General features: G+C 33.6%; 1 protein-coding gene across 14 annotated transcripts in view; it reads right to left on the reverse strand.

Moving 5' to 3' along the window:
* TNRC6C (trinucleotide repeat containing adaptor 6C) overlaps nt 1-20970 on the reverse strand; it is a 281153-nt gene that overhangs the window by 101744 nt on the left and 158439 nt on the right. For 10 of the 14 annotated variants that reach the window (XM_051995504.1, XM_051995503.1, XM_051995502.1 and 7 more), the window contains one exon: nt 19561-19698. The exons of the other annotated variants lie outside the window; for them this stretch is intronic. In XM_051995504.1, coding sequence (XP_051851464.1) covers nt 19561-19698 — 138 coding nt within the window. The remainder of the gene's footprint in view (nt 1-19560; nt 19699-20970) is intronic. 14 annotated transcript variants of the gene reach the window in all.

A 20970-nucleotide genomic window follows, 5' to 3' on the forward strand; every position in this document is an offset into this window, starting at 1 on the left:
TAGTGAGTATCTGAGGTCACATCTGAACTTAGGTCTTCCAAACTCCTGGATTAGTGTACCATGAATTTAGTAAGCCTTTCACATGAATATATATTTTATCATATTCAACTATGTGAATTTATAAAAAAATTATTGACATATTATTCAGTCTATAGAGGGTGAATTTACATATTTTTAATGAGATAGATGACAGATCCCTTATAATTCCACAGCCTCTAGGTCTTTGGAACCTCGTGTTGAAAACTAGTTCTATAAATCTTTTAAAGAAAAAGTTTAAGCTACAGTCTTCTTGACTTATACATTCTGACTATGATAATGCTAAGTTTCTGTCTTGAAATGCAGGGCTGCATAATGATATTGATATAAGGCTGGCCTCTGAGTTACAAAGACTTGAAATCGAGGCCTGTCAGTGACATATAATGGCAGTATGATCCTATGCAAGTCACACTGAACCTCTCAAGAGTTTTTGGCAACATTGAAAGATTATATGTTGCAGAGCAAATACAAATCTGCACTAATTTAAGGGAATTTCCTGAACTAATGAAATCACATTATAAGGTCAATTTTTTTTTTCTTGTTTTATGTTATACTTCTTGGTGTATACATTAGTTCTTTGGATTTTCTAGTTAATTCTTAATTTTCAGATTAAAATCAGATTACCAAAAATTCCTCAGGGCAGAGGCTACTTTTTGTCTGCTTTACAAATATTTGATCCTCATAGCAACCCTTTGAGGTAAGTGCTGTTATTATCTTCATTTTACAGTTGAGGAAACTGAGGACAAACAGAAGTTAGGTGTCTTGCTTAGGGTCACATGGCTATTAAGTGTTTAAGGCCAGATTTGATTTCAAGCAGCAGCAGTTACTTCTTGAACACATTAAGCACTTAATATCTGCTGTATTATTCAAGAACTGTATTAAAAAATACAAGTCATATGCTGCTCTTCATCATTATCTCAGTATATGGAAGGGATAAAAAGCAGCAGGGCAGAACTTGGGTTTGTTTGCACATATGGTTTATTCTCAATTCCCATTATGTTGGATGAGTTTACGCTGATAACTCAGTTACAAAATGTCCTAAAAATAATTGGCAATTTATTTGAGTTATCACAGCAAACAAAAGATGTGGATTGTGCTTCAGCTAAAAACAGGAAATTATATGTTTACCCAAGAGTGGACAATGTTCGGTCTGTAGACCTAGCTGAGACACCCCTGTCCCTTCGCCGCCTTTTCTCTTACTGTCTCTACCATGCTGGAATGCAAATGTGTTGAATCTGGTGAATAATCTGATGCATTTGTACTCATTTGGATTCTCTTCCTTCTCTCTACATGGTTTTTTTTTTTAATCTATCAACCCATATAACATAATACTGGATTTGATGCTTCTGGCTTCATCTTATACCTATGGCAGACCAAGCACATAAACTCCTTTCACTGTTTTAAAAACTACAATCATTTATTGCTTTTAATTTGAAAGAATTACAAGCTAGCCTCTATGCTTTTTGGTTTATACTGTTTGTTTAATGTATTTCATCATCATGTGTACATATGCTAGTTTGACTCATTTTTAAATTGGTTTAATCTTACAAGTGAAAGACATTCTCTCTTAAAAAAAATACAAGTGATACTATTACCTTTAATATAGACACATGCCAAGACTTACTCAACAAAGTTTTTAATAATTTTATCTGACTTAATTAGCAATGGTGTAGTTTGTATGACAATATAGTTAGCTCTCATTAGTGGTAATAATGAATTCCCCCCTGAAATAGTCACCTTATTTGAATTCCAACTGCATATTTCCATACATCTGGAACCAATGATCATATTTTACAGAATTATATATTTCAATAATGTAAATACAAATACATTTTATCACTCTAGAGAATTCATCACACACTAATCAAAAGATTGGCTGTTTTAAAATCCCCTAATTTATTTCTGAGTAATTCTACATACATTAATCTTTAACCTTCCAATAAGTCATTTCTTCAGTGCAGCTCCACTAGGGGCTACATCAAGGAAACATATAAGACTCCTTGGCTTACAAATATTCTAAACACTGTGTGCTTTTTATCATAAGATAAAGGATTTATTAAATACTTACTATGTACCAGGCACTGTGATAAGTGTTAAGGATACAAAAATAAAAGCAAGCAAACTTATTCATCAAAATGACCCATTATTTCCTAGCAAGAGCTATACAATTTCTACTAAACACTTTTTTATTTACAAGTTTTATTCAGCTCAAATGCTAATTGCTGAAGGGCTTTCCTGATCTTTCTCCTCCCTCTCAGCACCCCCAGTTGCTAGATATACAGATATCTTGTATCTACTTTTCTATATATCTTGTAGATACATATTTTGTGCATGCTATAATTTCTTTAAAGGTAGGGACTATTTTTTTCTTTTGTTTTTGTTTTTTGATTAGGGTATAGTTATGTGATACTAGAAGGTCCTCTTGGACAACTTCATTACTGCATTGTGGCCTATCAGTAGCCAAACAAAGGGTGAAACAGGAAGTTTGTGGTTCTACTGGGATGACTATTCCTCAAATATACTTTAATTAAATTGAATTTACCAGTCTGATACTTAATATTTGGGACATTCTAAAAGTTACTTGGCAATATATTTAGAGAGTAACTAATAGTAAATATGATTAACACTTGGGATACCTGACACACAGGTAAACAGTCATTTCGTAGCTTTAGTTTGTCCATCAAGTATACAAAGGGCCCAGAATAACAATTCCAAGAACATTACAATTTTCTCTAATAAATAATATTTAGTTGTTCTTAGAATATCATAAAGCTGCTTCCTTAAAGCCTTAAAAGCATAAATCTTCTGTGAGTAGATTTATAAAAATAATCTTTATTCCATGAAAGTCTACTCAGGTAACTGCATAGGAACAGGAGAACTATGCAACAAATCCTTGATCTCAAAGATATGTGGAACATTTTTTATTTTGACAAAATTCTAGGGAAAAAAAAAGGTCTAACTCAAATAATTTATCCTAGAATTTTGTGGAACAATTCATATTGCTGTTATAATCATCTTTCAACTATAGCTATCTAGAAAAACCAGAGTTCTAAAGGCCAGTAAAGAAAAAAACTTAAGTGAAAAAGGAAATGACTACAAAAGGAAATAACCTTAGCACTTCTATCCTGACTCTATCAGAGATAGGATATATTATTATTGCTACTCTTTCTCATAATAGAAACTCATATTGATATGACCTTGTTAGTTTAAAAAATGCTTTTTTGTACAATGTTCTAATTTAAACTTTATCTTTTTCCTCATTCATAAATTGGGGAGAGGGGAGGAGAAATAAGTGAGATAATGTGTCCATGACTAGGAAGACCTTGGACTTCAAGTTCAGGGGTTCTTCTACTACAGGAGGCTGCCACTGTGCTTTTGCTTTTACCTCCTAAAAATATCTGTGAACCCTGGACTGGTAATATGCTAAAAGACTGGGGAAAAAACAAAAGTACCTGCTTTAATCTAGGTTCAGAGATTACTACCTCTATTCATTGGTTTTATCCATGCTGATTTTCTGACTTCAGACACTGACTCTATAGAATTAAGGTACTAATGTCATACTTTGTGTCTAGGCTGACATTCCCAAATTTGATAAGTTGCCTCAATCATATTTCAGTATGACATCAGTCCTGAAGCTCATTTGTTCAATTTAATGCAGTTCTACAACCATTTATTGATACCTTACTGTGTGCTAGGTATAAGAATACAAAGCCCTTGTCCTTAGGGCACTTACATTGTATTGGTGAAGGAAAATAAAATGTAAACAAAGTAATTTCAGGGGTGTGTGTGTATGTGTGTGTGTGTATTCATTGACAACAGAGGGGGAGATGAGGAAAGCTTTTCTAAATAAAGTGACACTTGGAAAGATGTAGTTATTCCAAGAGCAAAAAGAAAAAGAAATCATTTCAGAATAGGAAACAAGTATGATATATATGGAGAATAGTAAAGTAGGCCAGTTTAGCTGGAATACTCTGTGTGTGTGTGTGTGTGTGTGTGTGTGTGTGTGTGTGTGTGTGTGTGTAATAACATGAAACAAGTCTGGAAAGGCAGTTTGAGGCTAAATATGAAGGGTTTTAAATACCAAATAAAGATAGCAGAGAACCACTGAGATTTTTTGAACAGGAGAATAACATGGTCATTTTTGCACTTTGTTAGTTGGTAGCTATGTGGAAGATGGACAGGAAAGGGGGAGAGACTGGAGCCCTACATTCCTATATTTTACAAGAAGCCCTTCCTTTGTTCTCCTTAAATTAGTGCCTTCTTTCTAAGATTACCTCCAATTTATTCTATATAAATCTTTTACACATAGCTGCTTGCATATTGTCTCTTTCATTAGACTATGAACTCCTTGAGGATAGGGAGTGGGTTTTTGATTGCTTGTTTTGGGGACCTTTCTTTGTATAATCAGTGCTTAGTTGCTAGACTGGAAATGATAAGGACCTGGCTGCAGCATGAGTATAGAGAGGAGATGAATTTGAGAAATGAAGTTGGAATTAATAAGACTTAGCAATTGTTTGGATGTGAAGAATGATCTTAAAGTTATGTATGTGGATAATTGAAAGGATGGTAGTATCCTTAACAAAAATAAGGAAGTTAGGAAGAAGCATAGGTTTGGGGGGAAAGATGAGTTCTATTTTAGATGTGCTGAATTTGACGTGGCCATGCATCATTAAGATGGAGAAGTACAATGTGGGCCAGTTATGATGGGAAATAAGAGCTTAGGAGAAATTCTTGAACAGGGTATCTAGATGTAGAAGTCATTTGCATAGGAGGTAATTGAAGCCCAATTTACCGTTTTAAAGGGAAAAAAAGATAGTAGGAAAGATTCCTAAATATTTGATGACCATGAGATAAAGCAATATAACAAGAAGGGATACCTTGGAATGAGCTGTGTTCAAATTCTACCCAATACAGACGAACTCTGACCCATGAGCAAGTTACAATTTCTCTGGGCCTCAGACAACTCTAAGCCTCTAAATTGCCACTCTGCATGTGTTGTGGGAGATTCTACATACTCTTTGAGTTCCCAAACTAAATCACAGGTCTATATCACCGCCTATACTTGTCCCACTCAACTTAAAGACCAAACCAAACAACAACAAAAAACAAAACAGGCATATGTTCTTCATTTTGATTTTTAAATCATCAGGAAGGGCTTAACATATTTGTATAAAACAGTTCACTTATAAGAGTCAAGACCTATCAGTAACAGTTTTGTTGAAAACAAAACAAAACAAAACAATCTAATTGCATAAAATGAATTATTCTATCTAGCTACTTCTATAATTCAAAGAAAAAGAATGGAATATGTGGGGAAATCTTGATGTTTTAAAACTTTTAGCCTAAAACATTTGTAAATTCAAATTTAATGCTTCACTGGCTTCCCTACATTCTCACAGGAATGAGAAAGTGAATTCCTCAGATTTTACCTCTGATCAATCACATTATCTCTGCCACATACAGCTCTGACACTACACTGACAGTCTCTCAATGAGTTAAGGGAACAGAGAAATACTATAACTATAAAGCACATAAATTTGATTAGATAAACCAATTTCTGTTTGTGGTTCAGCTTCTTTTCCATTTCAGCCTGGCAAGAATGTGCTAACTTCCAACTGATCAGATTATAATAAAGTAGAAAAATATTCCCAAATAAATTGGGCATCTAAGGAGCCCTAGTGAAAGGAGATGGAAGGATGGATAACCATAACAGCATGAAAGAAGGATCATTAGATATTTAGAACTAAAAGTAAAATAAGAGGCTTCTTCTGGTGGAAAACGAAACTCTTTCACCTCAAGAGAAAGTTTCTTCTCGTGTACAAGTAGTAATGATATGGATTTATGAGTGTCATCAGGTAAGGGATTCCCTGGGAGGGCAAAAAGAAAGGAAAAGTGGTGAGCAGAGGGTTACCATTTGCTGAGAAGGCTGGAGATAAATATTTATTGACTTAATAGAGAAGTATATCCAATAGTGCAATATCATTGCATTCTAAGAAAGGATACATATGAGGAATTCAGAGAAACATGGAAAGACTTGCATGAAGAGTAGAGAAAAGTAGAAATAGGTGAATGATTGTATATGATAAATATAATGCAAATGAAAATACTAAAAGCTGAACTCAGATTAAATATAATGACCAATAATATAGTGTTTCTAGAAATAGTTGATAAAATATATTTCCCTATTGTGAAATATACCTCCCAATTGCTGTAAGTAATGGAGATAGTATTAATGGCAAATGTCACATACTTTATGTCAAAAATGTATCATTAGTTTTGCTTAATTACTCTTGTTAGAAGAGAGGCTAATTTTATGAGTGAATAGGATATCTAGCTCTTGTCTATCTCTGTTGCCCACTAATATAAACCTAGATGCTTGAGGCATTCTATTCAGAATGAGGGAGTTCCAGGTTTTATGTTAGGCAACAAGTATTTTCAGGTTTTTAAGTACTGTTTTCAGTTAAGGTTACTATATTTTAGGAAAGACAAAAACAGGATAACCAGGATTTAAGAGGCACTTGGTGATTTCATTAACTCATATGGAATTAATTCTCATCTCTATGCTAATGATTTTCAAATTTATTTTTCCTGCTCCAGCCTCTCTGCTGACCTTTAATCTCAAATCTCTAATTGTTTTCCAGACAGACTAAAAAATGGATCTCTACTGGATATATGAAACTCAAAATATAACTCCTAAATATAACTCATTATCCTTCCTACCCTCCCTCCCCACCCACAGCTTTTCCCTTCTCTTACCCACCTATAGTGAGCAACACCATCTCTTAGTCCCTAAGGCTCATAATCTAGGAGTCATTCTGAATTCTTCACTATCTCTCACCATTCATATCCCACTGGGTGCCAAAGCCTGTCAATCCCACCATTACATCATTTCTAGAATAAAGCTCTTTTTTTCTTTTCTGATGTTTCCACCATTCCAATTCGGTCCTCCATCACCTCACACCTTGATAACTTAAAAAACCTGTTGGGGTTTGCTTGCCTCAAGTCTCTTCTCCATTCTAATCCACCCAACATTCACTTACTAATGTTATTTACCACACAGGTCTAATAATGTCAAACCTCCCCTATCTCCCTCCCCCAAACTCAAAACTCCAGGGACTTCCTGTTGCCTCCAGGAACAAAAACAAAACTCTCTGTTTAGCATCACAGTTCTTCATAACTTAATCCCCTCTCCTTTTTTAGTCTTTGTATATCTTCCTCTCCAACAGGTACTGTTCAGTTCTGACTTCTTGGTTGTTCCATAAACAAAATACTCCATCTCTTGGCTCTGAACATTTCTCTGGCCACCCAGATGCCTGGCTACATGCCTTCCTGGTTTCCTTTAAGCCCCCCAAATTGGATTCCAGTGCTTTGCCTCTTTTTATAATTTCCTACTTATTTTGTATATAGATTCCTTTGTATGTATATTTGTTTGCATGTTCTCTATCCTATTAGTTCCTTGAGATCAGGGACTAACTTTTGCCTCTTTTTTGTACGTCCAGTGCTGGCTATAAAGTAGAGACATTTAATAAATGTTGATTTATTGAGAATTTAGGTAGATTTTGATAGTTCCCTTCAAATACTGAAAGAGTTGTTAGTGTAAAAGAAATATCAAATATTCTTTGCTTGGTCATATAGCTATAACTAGGAGTGCTGGGTGATAGTTGAAGGGAACAATTTCAGCTCCATTTGATTAAAAAAACTTTCCAATAAGTAGAACTAAATTCAAAGTGGAATTGGGCATTTTAATAAATTCTTTTTCGCTGGTGATCTTCAAGAGAAAGCTGGATTCCCTTTTGTTTGGAAAAATGGTGATGGGATTGTCTGGCAGGTCTAGTTAGGATTAGATGATTTCTAAGATTTCTTAAATTCTGTAGAAAATAATTACACTCTTCCCAACTGTGGGCATTCTTTTTCTTTTTTAACCATCTGATTTTTCTCTAGATATGACTTCTTTAAAAAGATGATAATTTGTTTTGATATACTTTTCCTAAAACACACCCAAACTACTCTAAAGAACATTTCCCAGAAACTTTTTATATCACTGCTTGGAGACACTGATTTCTATAACTCTATAATATTTCATATGAGTCATTCCAAGTGCTTCTTAATTCTCTACATTTCATTACTCTTATGGTAATATTAATTTCATTCACATGCTGAAGTTTATTCAGCAATTCTTCAATTATTGAACACATTATTTCCAGCTTTTTGTTATCACAAACTCTGTAGTGTGTAAGTGGTTCAGTAAACAGACGACTTGGGTTCAAACCTTAGGCTATGTTACCCTCCCTGGGCAAATTACTCAATGAATCTTTGGCCATAGTTTCCACATCTGTAAAATGAGGTTAACACTAGCATTTATCTCTAAAGATTTGTTGCAAGGATCAAGTAAGGCAAAATTTAATATGATTAATATAAATTTAATTTAGTTTATTTTCATAACATAAATCTTTTTTTCAAAATAACTAATTTGAAATAAATTCAATATAATAAATATAATATTTAAACAAAATGCTTTATGAACTTTTAAGTGCTTTGTACATGCTTTAATATTGCTATTCAGCCATTTTCGGTTATATCTGACACTTGCTGGTCCTATTTAGGGTTTCTTTGGCAAAGATATTGAAGTGGTTTGTCATTTCCTTTTCCAGCTTGTTTCACAGATGAGATAATTGAGGCAAAGAGGCTTAAATGATTTGCCCAGGGTCAAATAGCTAGATAATGTTTGAAGTCATATTTGAACTCACAAAGAGGAGTCTTCTTGACAGTAGACCCAGTAGTTGTGCACCTAGCTTCCTTGTGTGAATACTAAGAGGAATATTTTTGTCCATAGTTTTTTTCCTTGCTATCAACCAGTTCCTTGGGAGTATAATAATTCCTCTCATAAGATATAGGAATCAAAATGTATAATGATTGTGATGCATAAACAAATCTTATAAAAATAATTAAATCCATGTTTTTGGTAGGGCCATATTATATAGAATGTTAAAGTATTTTAAACACATGTTATATTGTGAAACACAATGCTAAATATTAGGGATACAAAAAGAAATTTGAGAATGTTTTCTGTTCTCAAGAAGCTGAAATTCTAACTAGAGAAGATTACAGGAGTGGGGTGGAGATGGGAGAATAAAAGAAGGAATTAAGCACCTACTATGTGCCAGGTATTGTGATAAGAAGCTCTAAAAATACCTCATCCTGGGAAGTAGGGTTAATATGACCCCCATTTTACAGCTGAGGAAATTGAGGTTGAAATTAATTAACTTGTCTGGGGTCTCATATTTAACAAGTGTCTAGGTCATATTAGAATTTAGGTCTTCTTCAACTTCAGGAAGGAAGCTATTCCAAAACAAAAAATACTAAAGAAAATAATGAAAAATTGAAAAAGTAGGAAAAATGAAAATGTCAAATAGTGAGTTTAAATAGGCAAGATAGCCTTGGCTATATATATTCATTTTTATCTTTTTTCCCCCTTCTGCTTTAACTTATCTTGTCTCTAATTCTTTTTGGTCTTGCCACATCAACTTTACTTGACATTTGAAATATATAATTATAATTAAATTGCAATGGAAAAACCAAACAAAAATTATCTTTGTATTGATTCTGCCACTGATGTCTCTTTTCACAGGAACAAGAACTATATTTTTCTGAAAATAGGTAGCAAACTATGGGTATCAAATTTGCAAATCATAACTACATATCATAAGATAGACCATCATAAAAGGTGCTCAAATTCAGATGTGGTTCAGTTCACCCATTTGACCTATCAAATTTTTTATGGACTACTGTTCAGGATCATAAAATATCTATTTATTCTGATATTTTCTGCACAAGACAAAAGAAGCCCAACTTATATCTAAAATAAAAAAAGTACTAGCTTACCTACAAAATAGGTACTGAAAGTGGCTTATTGGGACAGAGCTATAAGAAGTTCCCTGATGAGGAAATTCTCAGACCTCATTTTTCTTGAAACTTGTGCCTGAAGCACAAGAGATTAAGTGACTAGCTAAGATTATATAGCCAATGTCATCAAAGGCAGGAAATAAACCCAGGTTTTCCTGGCTCTGAGGCTAGCTTTCTATCTACTGCCTCTTATGAAACTTATCCAAAAAAAAGTCTTTCAATGGAACTTAAAATTTTATATTTAATATAAAGCCCCTAAACTGACATGAATGCTTAGTAGCTGTGACTTTGCACTCAATACTCTTGGCCTCAATCACTCACCTGTAAAAGGAGAAGGCTAAAATTCCAATAGGAATTTTAGCAACTTTCATTTAGATTTCATTTTTAATAAGCAAAATGTACCCTAATATTTTTTAATTCAACTCATAAAGTAAATATTCTATTGTATAATTATATTTATCACTATTGTTCCAATACTATTGCTATTTTCTCCTCTGCAATAGAGAATCTTACTTATGGGTTATGACACTCTCATGGACTGCACATTCATATATTTATGAGTTGTGAACATCACTTTCATCATCTTCTCTTACTCCCCTCCCCCACTTTATAAACCTCAGTTTGTTAACTTATTAGGATATGATGATATTGCCAGAACAAATAGGTCAACCTATGTAATAGCACTGGTATTGCAGAAGAGAAATTTTGTTTTATAGTACTTTTTAATCCAATGTATTTCCATCTCATGCCCTGTGCTGGTAGGCTGAAGTAAGTAAGAAAGTAAAATGAAAGGCTTAAAAATTTTTGGGTTTGAGGGGCTATTTAGAAAGGCTGAATAATAATGCTTATGTCAATAGCAGGCATTAAACATATGGAAATGTAGATGGGCAGAAGGGAGAAATGAGATAAAAGGATGCAAATATGTGTAAGGCAATATGATAAAACATCTTAATATGTGACAACTGCAGGCTCTCATTTATCCTACAGGCTAATTACTGTTGTGGCAGGAAGAAAGAGATGGAAATTATAGTTCATATAGTAAAATTTGAGAGAATAAGTTATATTAATATATGAACATTATAGTTTCATTCTGGATCTTTCTTTATCTCTATGCCTTATTCCCAAGACCTATTATTTCACTGAAGAAACTGAAGCAAACACATTTATTAAATGTCTATTATGTGACAGGTACTATGTTGAATACTGGAGATAAAAAGAAATGCAAAAACATCAACCTTGCCCTCAAGAAGCTGATCTTATAATAAGAGAGAAAACTCCCCAAAACAATTGTACATTAAGATACACACAGTATAGGAGGTGTCAGAGGGTAAAAAAAAAAAAAAAAAAAAACTGTTATAGAAAGTGGATTTGAGATAGGTCTTGAAGATTAGTAAATTAGGAGGTAAGGAAACTATTAGTCATGAATTCCTTCATCTATCCTCCTTTTCATGTTACTTAGATGTCTTCTCTCATTAAATCTTTTACCTCATTAAAATATGGCCCTTCTCCATGCCAAAGTAAGCCCTTCTACATGAACTGATCACATTCCATTTCATGTTGTCCAGCAGATTTCCCCAATCATATTCCTTACTTTCTCTACTCTTTCTTCATCTAATGACTTTTTCTCTGCTAACCACAAATTCATGCATTCCAACCATGGGGAACGGGTAGTAAAATATCATGAAGTGGGGAAACAATAAGTTGTATGCAAGGAATGCAAAAAGTTGTTAGGAAGGACATAGATTATAAAGAGCTTTAATAGTCAATTAGAGGAATTTATATTGAATTCTAGAGGACAATATGGAACCATTAAAGTTAATTGAGAAAGGGAGCGACATGATTACAACTGTACTTTGGTATAGACATTGTATTAGCTGAGTAGAGAACAGTTTGAGGGAGGGAAATTAGGAGGCTACTGCAATAGTTTATGTAAAAGGAAATGAGGGTCTGAACTAGAGTGTAACTATGAATGGAGAAAAAAAAATTTTTTTAAATACAAAAGATACTGTAAAGATAAAAATAACAGGATTTGGCAAGAGATTTGAAATATGGAGTGAGAAAAGAATGAGTCAGGAAAAGCACTGGGGGCTTGGGAGGATTGTTTTACCCTCCATAATAATAGAGAAGTTTGGAAAAGTGAACTTTTGGGAAAGATAATGATTTTTTTTTGTGTGTGTATTAAGAGATACCTACCTAGTTTGAGATGTTCAAAAGGCAATTGGTGATATGATATGACTGAAAAATCAGGAGAGAGGGAAAAAAATCCTGAAAAAAACAATCTGGGAATAATTTGTATGGAGGTGATAACTAAATGCAAGGGGACTGATGATATCAAATTATAAAGTATAGAAGAAAAAAGGAGGTCCAAGATAATGCCTTCAAGGACAGATATCTGAGCCTAACATAGATGAAGATTCAACAAAGGAGACTAAATAGGGGAGGGTCAGACAGGCAAAGTAGGAGAAATGGAAGAAAATGATGTTATGAGAACCAAGACAAAGAAATGCCACAAAAACCTAGAAAGGAGAAGACCTCCAGAAGAGGGTGATTGACAATGTTAAAGGCTTCAGTGAAGTCAAGAAGAATGAAGAGTAAAGAAAGGCCATTAGATTTAGCAATTAAGATAACTGTCGATTTTTCAACTGAATGAAATCATATATAAAATGGCTGAAGGTTTGGAAGAGAGGAGAGGAAATGAAGGCAGTAACTATACAAAGTTTTCTCAAGAAGTTTAGCTAAGAATGGGCAGGTATAGATGAAAAGATAAAATAAGGACTTTTTTTTTTTTTACATAAGAGTGAGGGAAAGGAATGTGTTGTGGGCAGTAGAGAAATAATCACTAGATAAGGAAAGACTGAAGATGAAAGAGTAGGAATGATACTTGGGGAAATCAGCTGGATAAGATGGAATGGGATATAACCAAATGGGCATGTAGAAGGGTTTGCCTAGGCAAGAAGAAAGATTATCTTTCACAAAACAAGAAGAACAAATAATGAAGGAAGATATCTGAGAGATGTGTGATGATGAGGGCAAAAGAGGGAGCTCATGACAAATAGCTTCAAATATTTTGATGAAATATGAGTTGAGATCCTTAGCCGAGAGACTGGGGGTATCATGAAAGGCTTGAGGAAGGATGAAAAAATTTAAGATAGTTTCTGTGGTGAATGGGAGTGGGAAATTGATTTGGGAAGTGAAAAGATTGCCTTGCTGCAGTGAGGGTCCAAATGAAATTAGGTAACATAAATTTGTAGTGGATCCAATCAACAAAGTTTTATTATTTCCCCTACCTTCTTTAAAGCAGCACATTAGTAGTAGTGAAAAAATGGAAATGTGGGAGTTAATCCAGGAGTGTGATACAATAAAAGAACAAGAAATTTTTGAGCAGGGGAAATATTAGAATTGATTCACCAAGAGGTCAAGCAAGATAGGAGAGATAGTAGAATACAAGTGCAGAGTAATGGCTTGGGAAAGAATTGTGGAGAGGAAGACTGAGGATAATAGTAAAGCCAAAGAATAGGGTCAGAGAATCATAAAGGGAGAGGAAAAAAAAAAGATGAAATGATTAAAAAAAACAGAATGAGCTAAAGGAATTTTGGAGTTGGTGAGTGTAGGAATATAACATCTGAGGGTGATGGAAAGATTAAGAATATGAGACAACTATCTTCATGTGTTATAATGGTAAAATGGAGAATTAAGTCATAGTTATTAAGTAGATAAAAGAATTCTTCAATTAATGCTCTTAAATCTAAGCTTCTATCTTTTCTAGGAATTTGCTGCAGCTCATACTTTTTATGCTCATTTAATCTTACCCATTCTACTGGTTCCTTCTAATTTGTTTATGAATATATTTGGTTCCTGTGAATACTTAAAGGGGAGGTGGTGGTATTTCACCTTGATGAAATCTTACTTCAATCCTCTTTTATCTTTTCTTCTTAAGTGATGAGATTCTGAATCTGAATATTCTTTTCCAGTGGTACAAATCAAAATTTATCAATACCATAATCAATTTAGAGCAAGAAAAAGTAATTTAGTCCTATCCTCTCATTTTACAGATGAAGAAACCAAAGCAAAGAGAGTTGAAATGACTTGCACAGAGATCACATAGCTTGTAAATGAATGAGATAGGATTTGAACACAGGTCTTCTTGACTTTAATTTCAGGACCTAATCCTTTATGCCATGATACCCCTTCACACCCAAATGATTCTCGTGCATATTGTATCATCAATTTTTCACAGGATATTGTACCAATTAGGATATTTTTCTGGGTGTCAAAGTTACCAGAGCTCAATGAAGCACAAAAATTAATTACTTACTTGTTATTAGCACATTAAAAAAAAATAACTGGCTAACTATTCCATTTATGGCTACTTTGAAATAGATGATGTACAATTTGTTACTTGAAATATGAAATGTGTGGAATAATCTCAAAGATTTTGGGGAATAAGAAAGTCATCAGTTGCCTTTTTATAGCAGCAACATTGTAAATTTGAATAGTATCCTTTGTTCAGATTATCTGACTAGATCAAACCTATTAATAGATATGTTGCAGTTGATTGATGACCACTATGTATCTCTCCACTGTCCTTTCAGTAACCTGCAATTTTGACTTTTTGGATATTGGATCCAATTGGAATTGGATATTCCAGGACTTGTGGCCAATGAGCCTTCTTTATTCACTTGGTGGCTTCTATGTGGATTGTTAGAATGAGATCCTTTAAAAAAAGCGTATAAGAGCTTTAACATGTTAGTTAAAGCTGAATTGCTTGTCTGTGGTTTCCTCTATCGTAAAAAAAAAAAAAAAAAAAAAGATTCAATGATCTTTCTCCCATTCTTAATTCACACAGTCACCCTCTTTCTTACCCCATTAAAAAAAAATACCAAAATCTTTCCTTGTAACAAATTAAGAATGGTCAAGTAAAACAAATTCATATACTGGCCACATATGAAAGTATATATTTCATGTTATATCTCATGATCATCATATTTATCAATCTTGTGGCATCTGAAATGTCACTGTACTGATCCCACGTTCTTACATTTTTCAAAGTTATTTTTTACAATGCTGTAGCTATTGTATAAATTACTCTTTCGGTTCTACTTTATTTTGAAACACATCTATGTTACTCTGAATCTCTCACTTTCATAATTTCTTACAATTTACAAATGTTGTATTACACTCATATGCCATAATTTGTTTAGCCTCTCCCCAATTGATAGGCATTTTCCTCATTTCTAATTCTCTCTACAAAAGGAGTTGCTATGAATAGTTTTGGTATATAGAATTTTTTCCTTTTTTGTTTGATCTTTTTTGTTACAAGCTTAATATTATGGATTAATGGATTAAAAGATTTACACATAAGCGTAACTCCAAACTGCTTTCCAGAATCACCAGAGCAATTTCAAACTACCAACATAACATATGTTTGTATTTTAAAATTTTTACTGAGCCTTAGTATTTTCATAAAGAATGTCTGAAATCCTCTCTTTGATTAATGATCCCTTCATTTCACCCCACCTTTTTTCCTGTGTAGGAAATTTAATATTGTTGACTAGCTAGATCATGGGACAAAGAACTTGCTAGAAACTGTGATTCTTAATACCTTCTATAAAAATTCTGGAAAAAAAACCAGGCATACTTACATATAAAGAAGATAACTTCTTTTCCTCATTATTTAATTTCTCCTTAATCACCTTAAGATCTGATTTCTTTTTTTCTTTTCTTTTCTTTTTTTTTTTTTTTGCTGGAGCAATTGGGGTTAAGTTGTTGGAATCTTTACAAACTGTTAAGTCATTAGAGTTGAGATGTTTTGGGCCAGAACATAAAACAAGGTACTAAGTAGAACTAATTGATACAATGCTTGTGTTTACACCTTTACTCATTGGAATTCACAAGTATGGGAGATTCACAAAGTAAATTTTGTAACTTTGTGAATTCACACCTCCCTTGAAGCTCTTAGGGCTAGAGAGCACTCTGGGAAGAAACCCATAATCCCTCTCTCTAAAGAGCACAAATAGAGCTTCAATGGCCCAGTCAAGAAAGTTTTTCAGAGTGAAGAAGCTACGAGTTGAGAGTTCAGCTGAATTAGATTGGAGAGGAGCACACTGGGACAGATACAAAGCACTCTGGGAGACTGAGAGCCAGAAGCCCTCTCTCAGAAGCAAGAGAGATTCATTCCATTTTCCAACTGGCTGGCTGGAGGCTGAAGGACAAACCTTTGGATTTGGAGACATTTGGAGGGAGCTCTTGGAACCAAGTAGAGAGATAGGCCTCAACTAACTGGGCTATTTTGGAAGGAGAAAATAAACGTTTAAACTTTTATCACCTGGCTGCATTTGGGTGATTATTACTTTTGACTGAAACTAAGGCTGCCTCCAGAAAACCTCCCTGAGAAACCTGCTCTCCCCCAGAGAGAACCATTATTATTATTTTAAAGAAGAAAAACACCACATTTATGACCTGCCCAGGGTTACATAGCTAGGAAGTATTAAGTGTTTGAGGCTTGATTTGAACTCAGATCCTCCTGACTTCAGGGCTGGTGCTCTATCTACTGCACCAACTAGCTGACCCTGACTCTGATTTCTTTTTTCCATTATTCAATGAACTAAATCTAAAAGACCTTTTTCAGCCCTAATTCTCCTAGCTCTTTCTATAGCTTTTGAATCTGTTGCTCTGCCTGTCTCCCAATTGCCTTCTGGGTATTCCCCTTTCTTGACATTGGAGATAACATTATTCTTATGATTCTCCTCCTCTAACTGAACTTTCACAATCTTTTTTTTTTTTTTTTTTTTAAATACTGACTTTCTACTCTTAGAAGCAGCTAATTGGTACAATGAACCTTCAATCAGGAAGACCCAAGTTCAATCATAACCTTAAACACTTATTAGCTGTTTGACCTTGGGCAAGTCACTTACTTACCATCTGCCTTAGTTTTCTCAAATGCAAAAAGGGGATAATAAAAGCACTTAATTCCCACTGTTGTTTTGAGGATCAAATGAGGTAACTATAAAGCACTTGGCACAGTGCGTGACATAGAAAGTGCCATATAAATGTTAGCAATTATTATAATTATTGTTATTGTTATAGTAAAATGGCATTATTGTAAAAATCGAATGCTGTATTTGTGAAGTGTTTAGCACGCTGCCTACCACATAAGGCACTTTTATTGTTTTCCTTCCAGACCTCTCAAGATCCTTCAAAGTTCTGTACTTGATACTTTTTTCCCATGGCAATTTCTTTTACTTCTATAATGTTAAACAAGGATTTTGAATGACTTAACCATTTCATGGCTGGATTACTTCTCTCAGTCATCTATCTATATTTTGCTGAGGCAATTGGGGTTAAGTGACTTGTCTAGGGCCACACAGCTAGGAAGTGTTAAGTTCTGAGGCCACATTTGAACTCTGGTCCTCCTTCCTCCTGACTTCAGGACTGGTTCTCCATTTACTGCACCACCTAGCTGCCCCTAATCAGTCATTATATTTAGGTTGGAGTCCATTTTTTAATGAAATTCCCTAATTTCTCCTTACCAGTTCCCATGGTGATTTTTGGTCATTCCCTTTCCAATTTTGGGAACTTTTATCAACTCTTGTCACTGTTCCTCTATGGTTCTACTTACTATATTAGTAACTTTCCAAACTAAGACATCTCTCTCCCTAGCTATCAACCCCAGTACATTTTCTTTTTCCTCTGACCATAACAAAACCTCCTTATTGGCAGGAGCCATTTTTAATTTTGTATTCATATCTCCAGCACTTTGTGCACTTGCCACAAAGTAAACATTAAAAAAAAAAAGTTTTTTCCTTTCATACATTCAAACAATTTTTTTCTCTTCATGAAATGTGAAAACCTGTATTATCTTTCTTTGCTTTGTGTATTTACTCTCCCAATCCCAAAGTCTGTTCCCTTATAACTCTAGTCCTTTCTTCAGTCTTCTCTCCTTTCTTCTTTTCCTATTTCTACCCCCTCCCCCTAAAAGTAACCTCCTTTTTCTCCTAAAGACTTGAAAAATAAAATTGTGCACAAAATATTCTTCAGAGGCAAATTAAGAGTAGCTGGCAGGAGAAAATGAACCTAATACAGGAAAAGCTTTCAATATACTTGAAAACAGAAATCAAAAAGTTAGCATGATAAATATGAATATTCAAAATATGAACTCAACAGCCAAGATCCACTACAACACTTTTTATTATTTTTTCTAGTGAAACCAATTGCTACTCGGTATATTGTTATCCTAATCAACTATGCAATATTTCCATAATTTGAAATAAAACACTGAAGTTCCAATATTTTTTAAAATTAGCACCATATTTTTAGAAGTCAAAACTGATTTACAAATTGAGTGAAAAAAATCTAAAGGAATAAGAAAATAAAAAGATTTGTAAAATGATGCTAATTTTAATGATCATTAAAAGGCTACATTTGTATTAGCAAAGTATACACTAAATTCAATATCTAAGAGATCAGGACTATCTACATAGTGTTATGCAAATTCAGTTACTTTAGAACATGAATATTTACATAAACAAAATGTATTTTGCTAAAGAGATTACCTAATAATTTTCATATCTACAAGATAATTTCTCTCCTAACGATTCAAATTTATTTCTAAATTACTTTAAAAAAAAAAAAAGGAAATGTTATATTCCTTTCTCCTACTATTCAATGATTTGTCCTAAAATGAAATAATGCAAAAATAAATAATTTTAAAGTGATTTTAATTTGAATTTTGACTAGATTCATAATTTTTGTTTATATGTTAATATATTATTTTTTTCTAATTAAAATGTTTAACAGAGTACTAACAGTTATAGTAAACAAAATTTTAACTGTATGGGCTTAATTTATATTCAGCAAGATTTCCTCTGAATAGGACAATGAGGATGCTGAAACAATTCAAATGCTTCAGCCTAGAATATGCTTCATTATGTTTTAAAATATCATAGGATGATCCTATGATTTAAATGATATGTGTACAGAGGGATACTATGAATATTAGAACTGGTTTCACTTTAAAAAAATTAAACATGCTAACTCACTATAATTAATGGCTGTAAAGACACAAAGTATTTTGCATTCAAAATTCCATCATTGGGACAAAGACTACACAAATGTTTAAATTTTCAACTGATTTAAATGCAAGTGGTTATGAAATTCACAACTAGGTGTTTAACGGGTAAAAATAAAATAATGTATCTAAAAGAATAAACCCATAATCCTGGGTTTTCTTTGAAAATGTATTAAAATGAGCTTGTTTTCTAGGTTAACAATCTTTAAAAACACTCAAAATAAAACTGGGTGGGAAAGGGCATAAAGAGATAGAGTTTGCTACATTATTAAGGAGGACGTTCACAAATACTAATAATAAGCCATGGAAAAAATAGCAGTAGCTAACATTTTCATTTTTATGCTCAGTGTAGCAATTCTTTAAGCAAGCAGCTCTTTTTGCTAAGACGCCATTTTATCAAATCTGAATCGCAGCCAACAGTTTAGGATGCTATGCTACTGCAGCTCCTAAAATGTTATGTAATAAATTGATTGAACAGAAGCACATGCTATTTACTAATTCTTTGCTGTGTTACATTTTCCTGCTCTATTAGAGGCTGATGGGTAATGAAATACCTGAAGAAAGGTGTCGCCCAACCATCCTAGGAGACGCTATTTTGTGTGCAGAGCTGCCTCTATGTCTGCATCTATGTTCGCCTGGGCTCTCAGCTTCAATATGTCGGCTTTGTACAGCATGAGCCTCATCCTGTAGGGCTGCCAAAAAAATCTCTCAGTGCAAGTGTGCTCTCAAAAAACCTGCAAGCTCATTCAGGCTTTAGCTGTACTAATTAGGATATGCCCTTTCTGTATGTGGAGTTACCCCCATATTATTCAATGCCAGGTTATGTTAGCAACAGAGGAGATTTTTAAAGCTTTGATTATCTAATCACAGCTGACACTAAACCGATCTCTCTTCCTCTTTAATTTCTTCCAACTGTCAAAAACATTTTCACTTTAGGACCCAACTACAATTAACACTGTAACTGTTTTTCTTCTGTTTTTTGAAAGTCAGCCAAAACAACAACCACATACTGGCAACTGGCTGCATGCAAATAAATCCCTGCCTCCTTTCTACACTTTTTCTATACATCTACAACCTTTTCTCTTCCTCTTTCTCCAAATAACCCTAGATATTTGGCATACTATTACTATGAGTAATATTATAAATGAGTCTCACATATAAAATGACAAATCATCAATTTCTTATTTGTTTCTCCCTTCAAAAAATATCTAAGTAGTTAACATGAGAGCAAATTATTCAAAGTCTGTTTATAAATATACAGAAGGCTTCCCCCAAATGATATATTTCTTTCTTGTCATAGAAAAAAAAAAAGAAAAACAGATCTTCAAAAATTGCAAACTGAAGGAGTTAGTGCGGATTTGTAAAGACATTGTTTGAATAGTAAACACTGACTGACATTTTCTGGATCTCAACAGTGGCATGATTCATTGCACACAACAACAGCATGCTACTTTAAAACATTGCTTGTAATGTGGGTACACATGGAATCAACACGGACCAATCGACCCTTCTCAAGTATGATTTTATTGTAAGACAAATTTTAAATTTAGTAACAAAAATACTTTTCTAGTTTCTAGAAATATGATCAATCTCAAGATGACTATATTGAATATTATAAGTAATCTATTCTAATCACTCTCCCAATATTGGAAACTATTGTAAAATGTGACTAATAGACAAATAACCCACTTCCTGTTTGAATATATTCAGTGAAGATCTCCTTAGTTTGGAAGATATTATTCGACAATTTCTTCTCACAATTCTAACTTTGTAAATTCATTTTTGTAGTGAACTAAAATATGCCTGTTTATAACTTTTACCTATTGGCAGTTATTTTATACTCAGAAATTATATTTAATAAGTCTAATTAGTCTCCTAACTATATAATCATTCTGCTCATCTGACTTCTCTAGGCTGAATTCAACCTTAATCCACAGCAGGTCTATAATAAATACTTGTTATGG

The sequence above is a fragment of the Antechinus flavipes genome, chromosome 4, assembly GCF_016432865.1.
Source record: "Antechinus flavipes isolate AdamAnt ecotype Samford, QLD, Australia chromosome 4, AdamAnt_v2, whole genome shotgun sequence".
Lineage (NCBI taxonomy): Eukaryota > Metazoa > Chordata > Mammalia > Dasyuromorphia > Dasyuridae > Antechinus > Antechinus flavipes.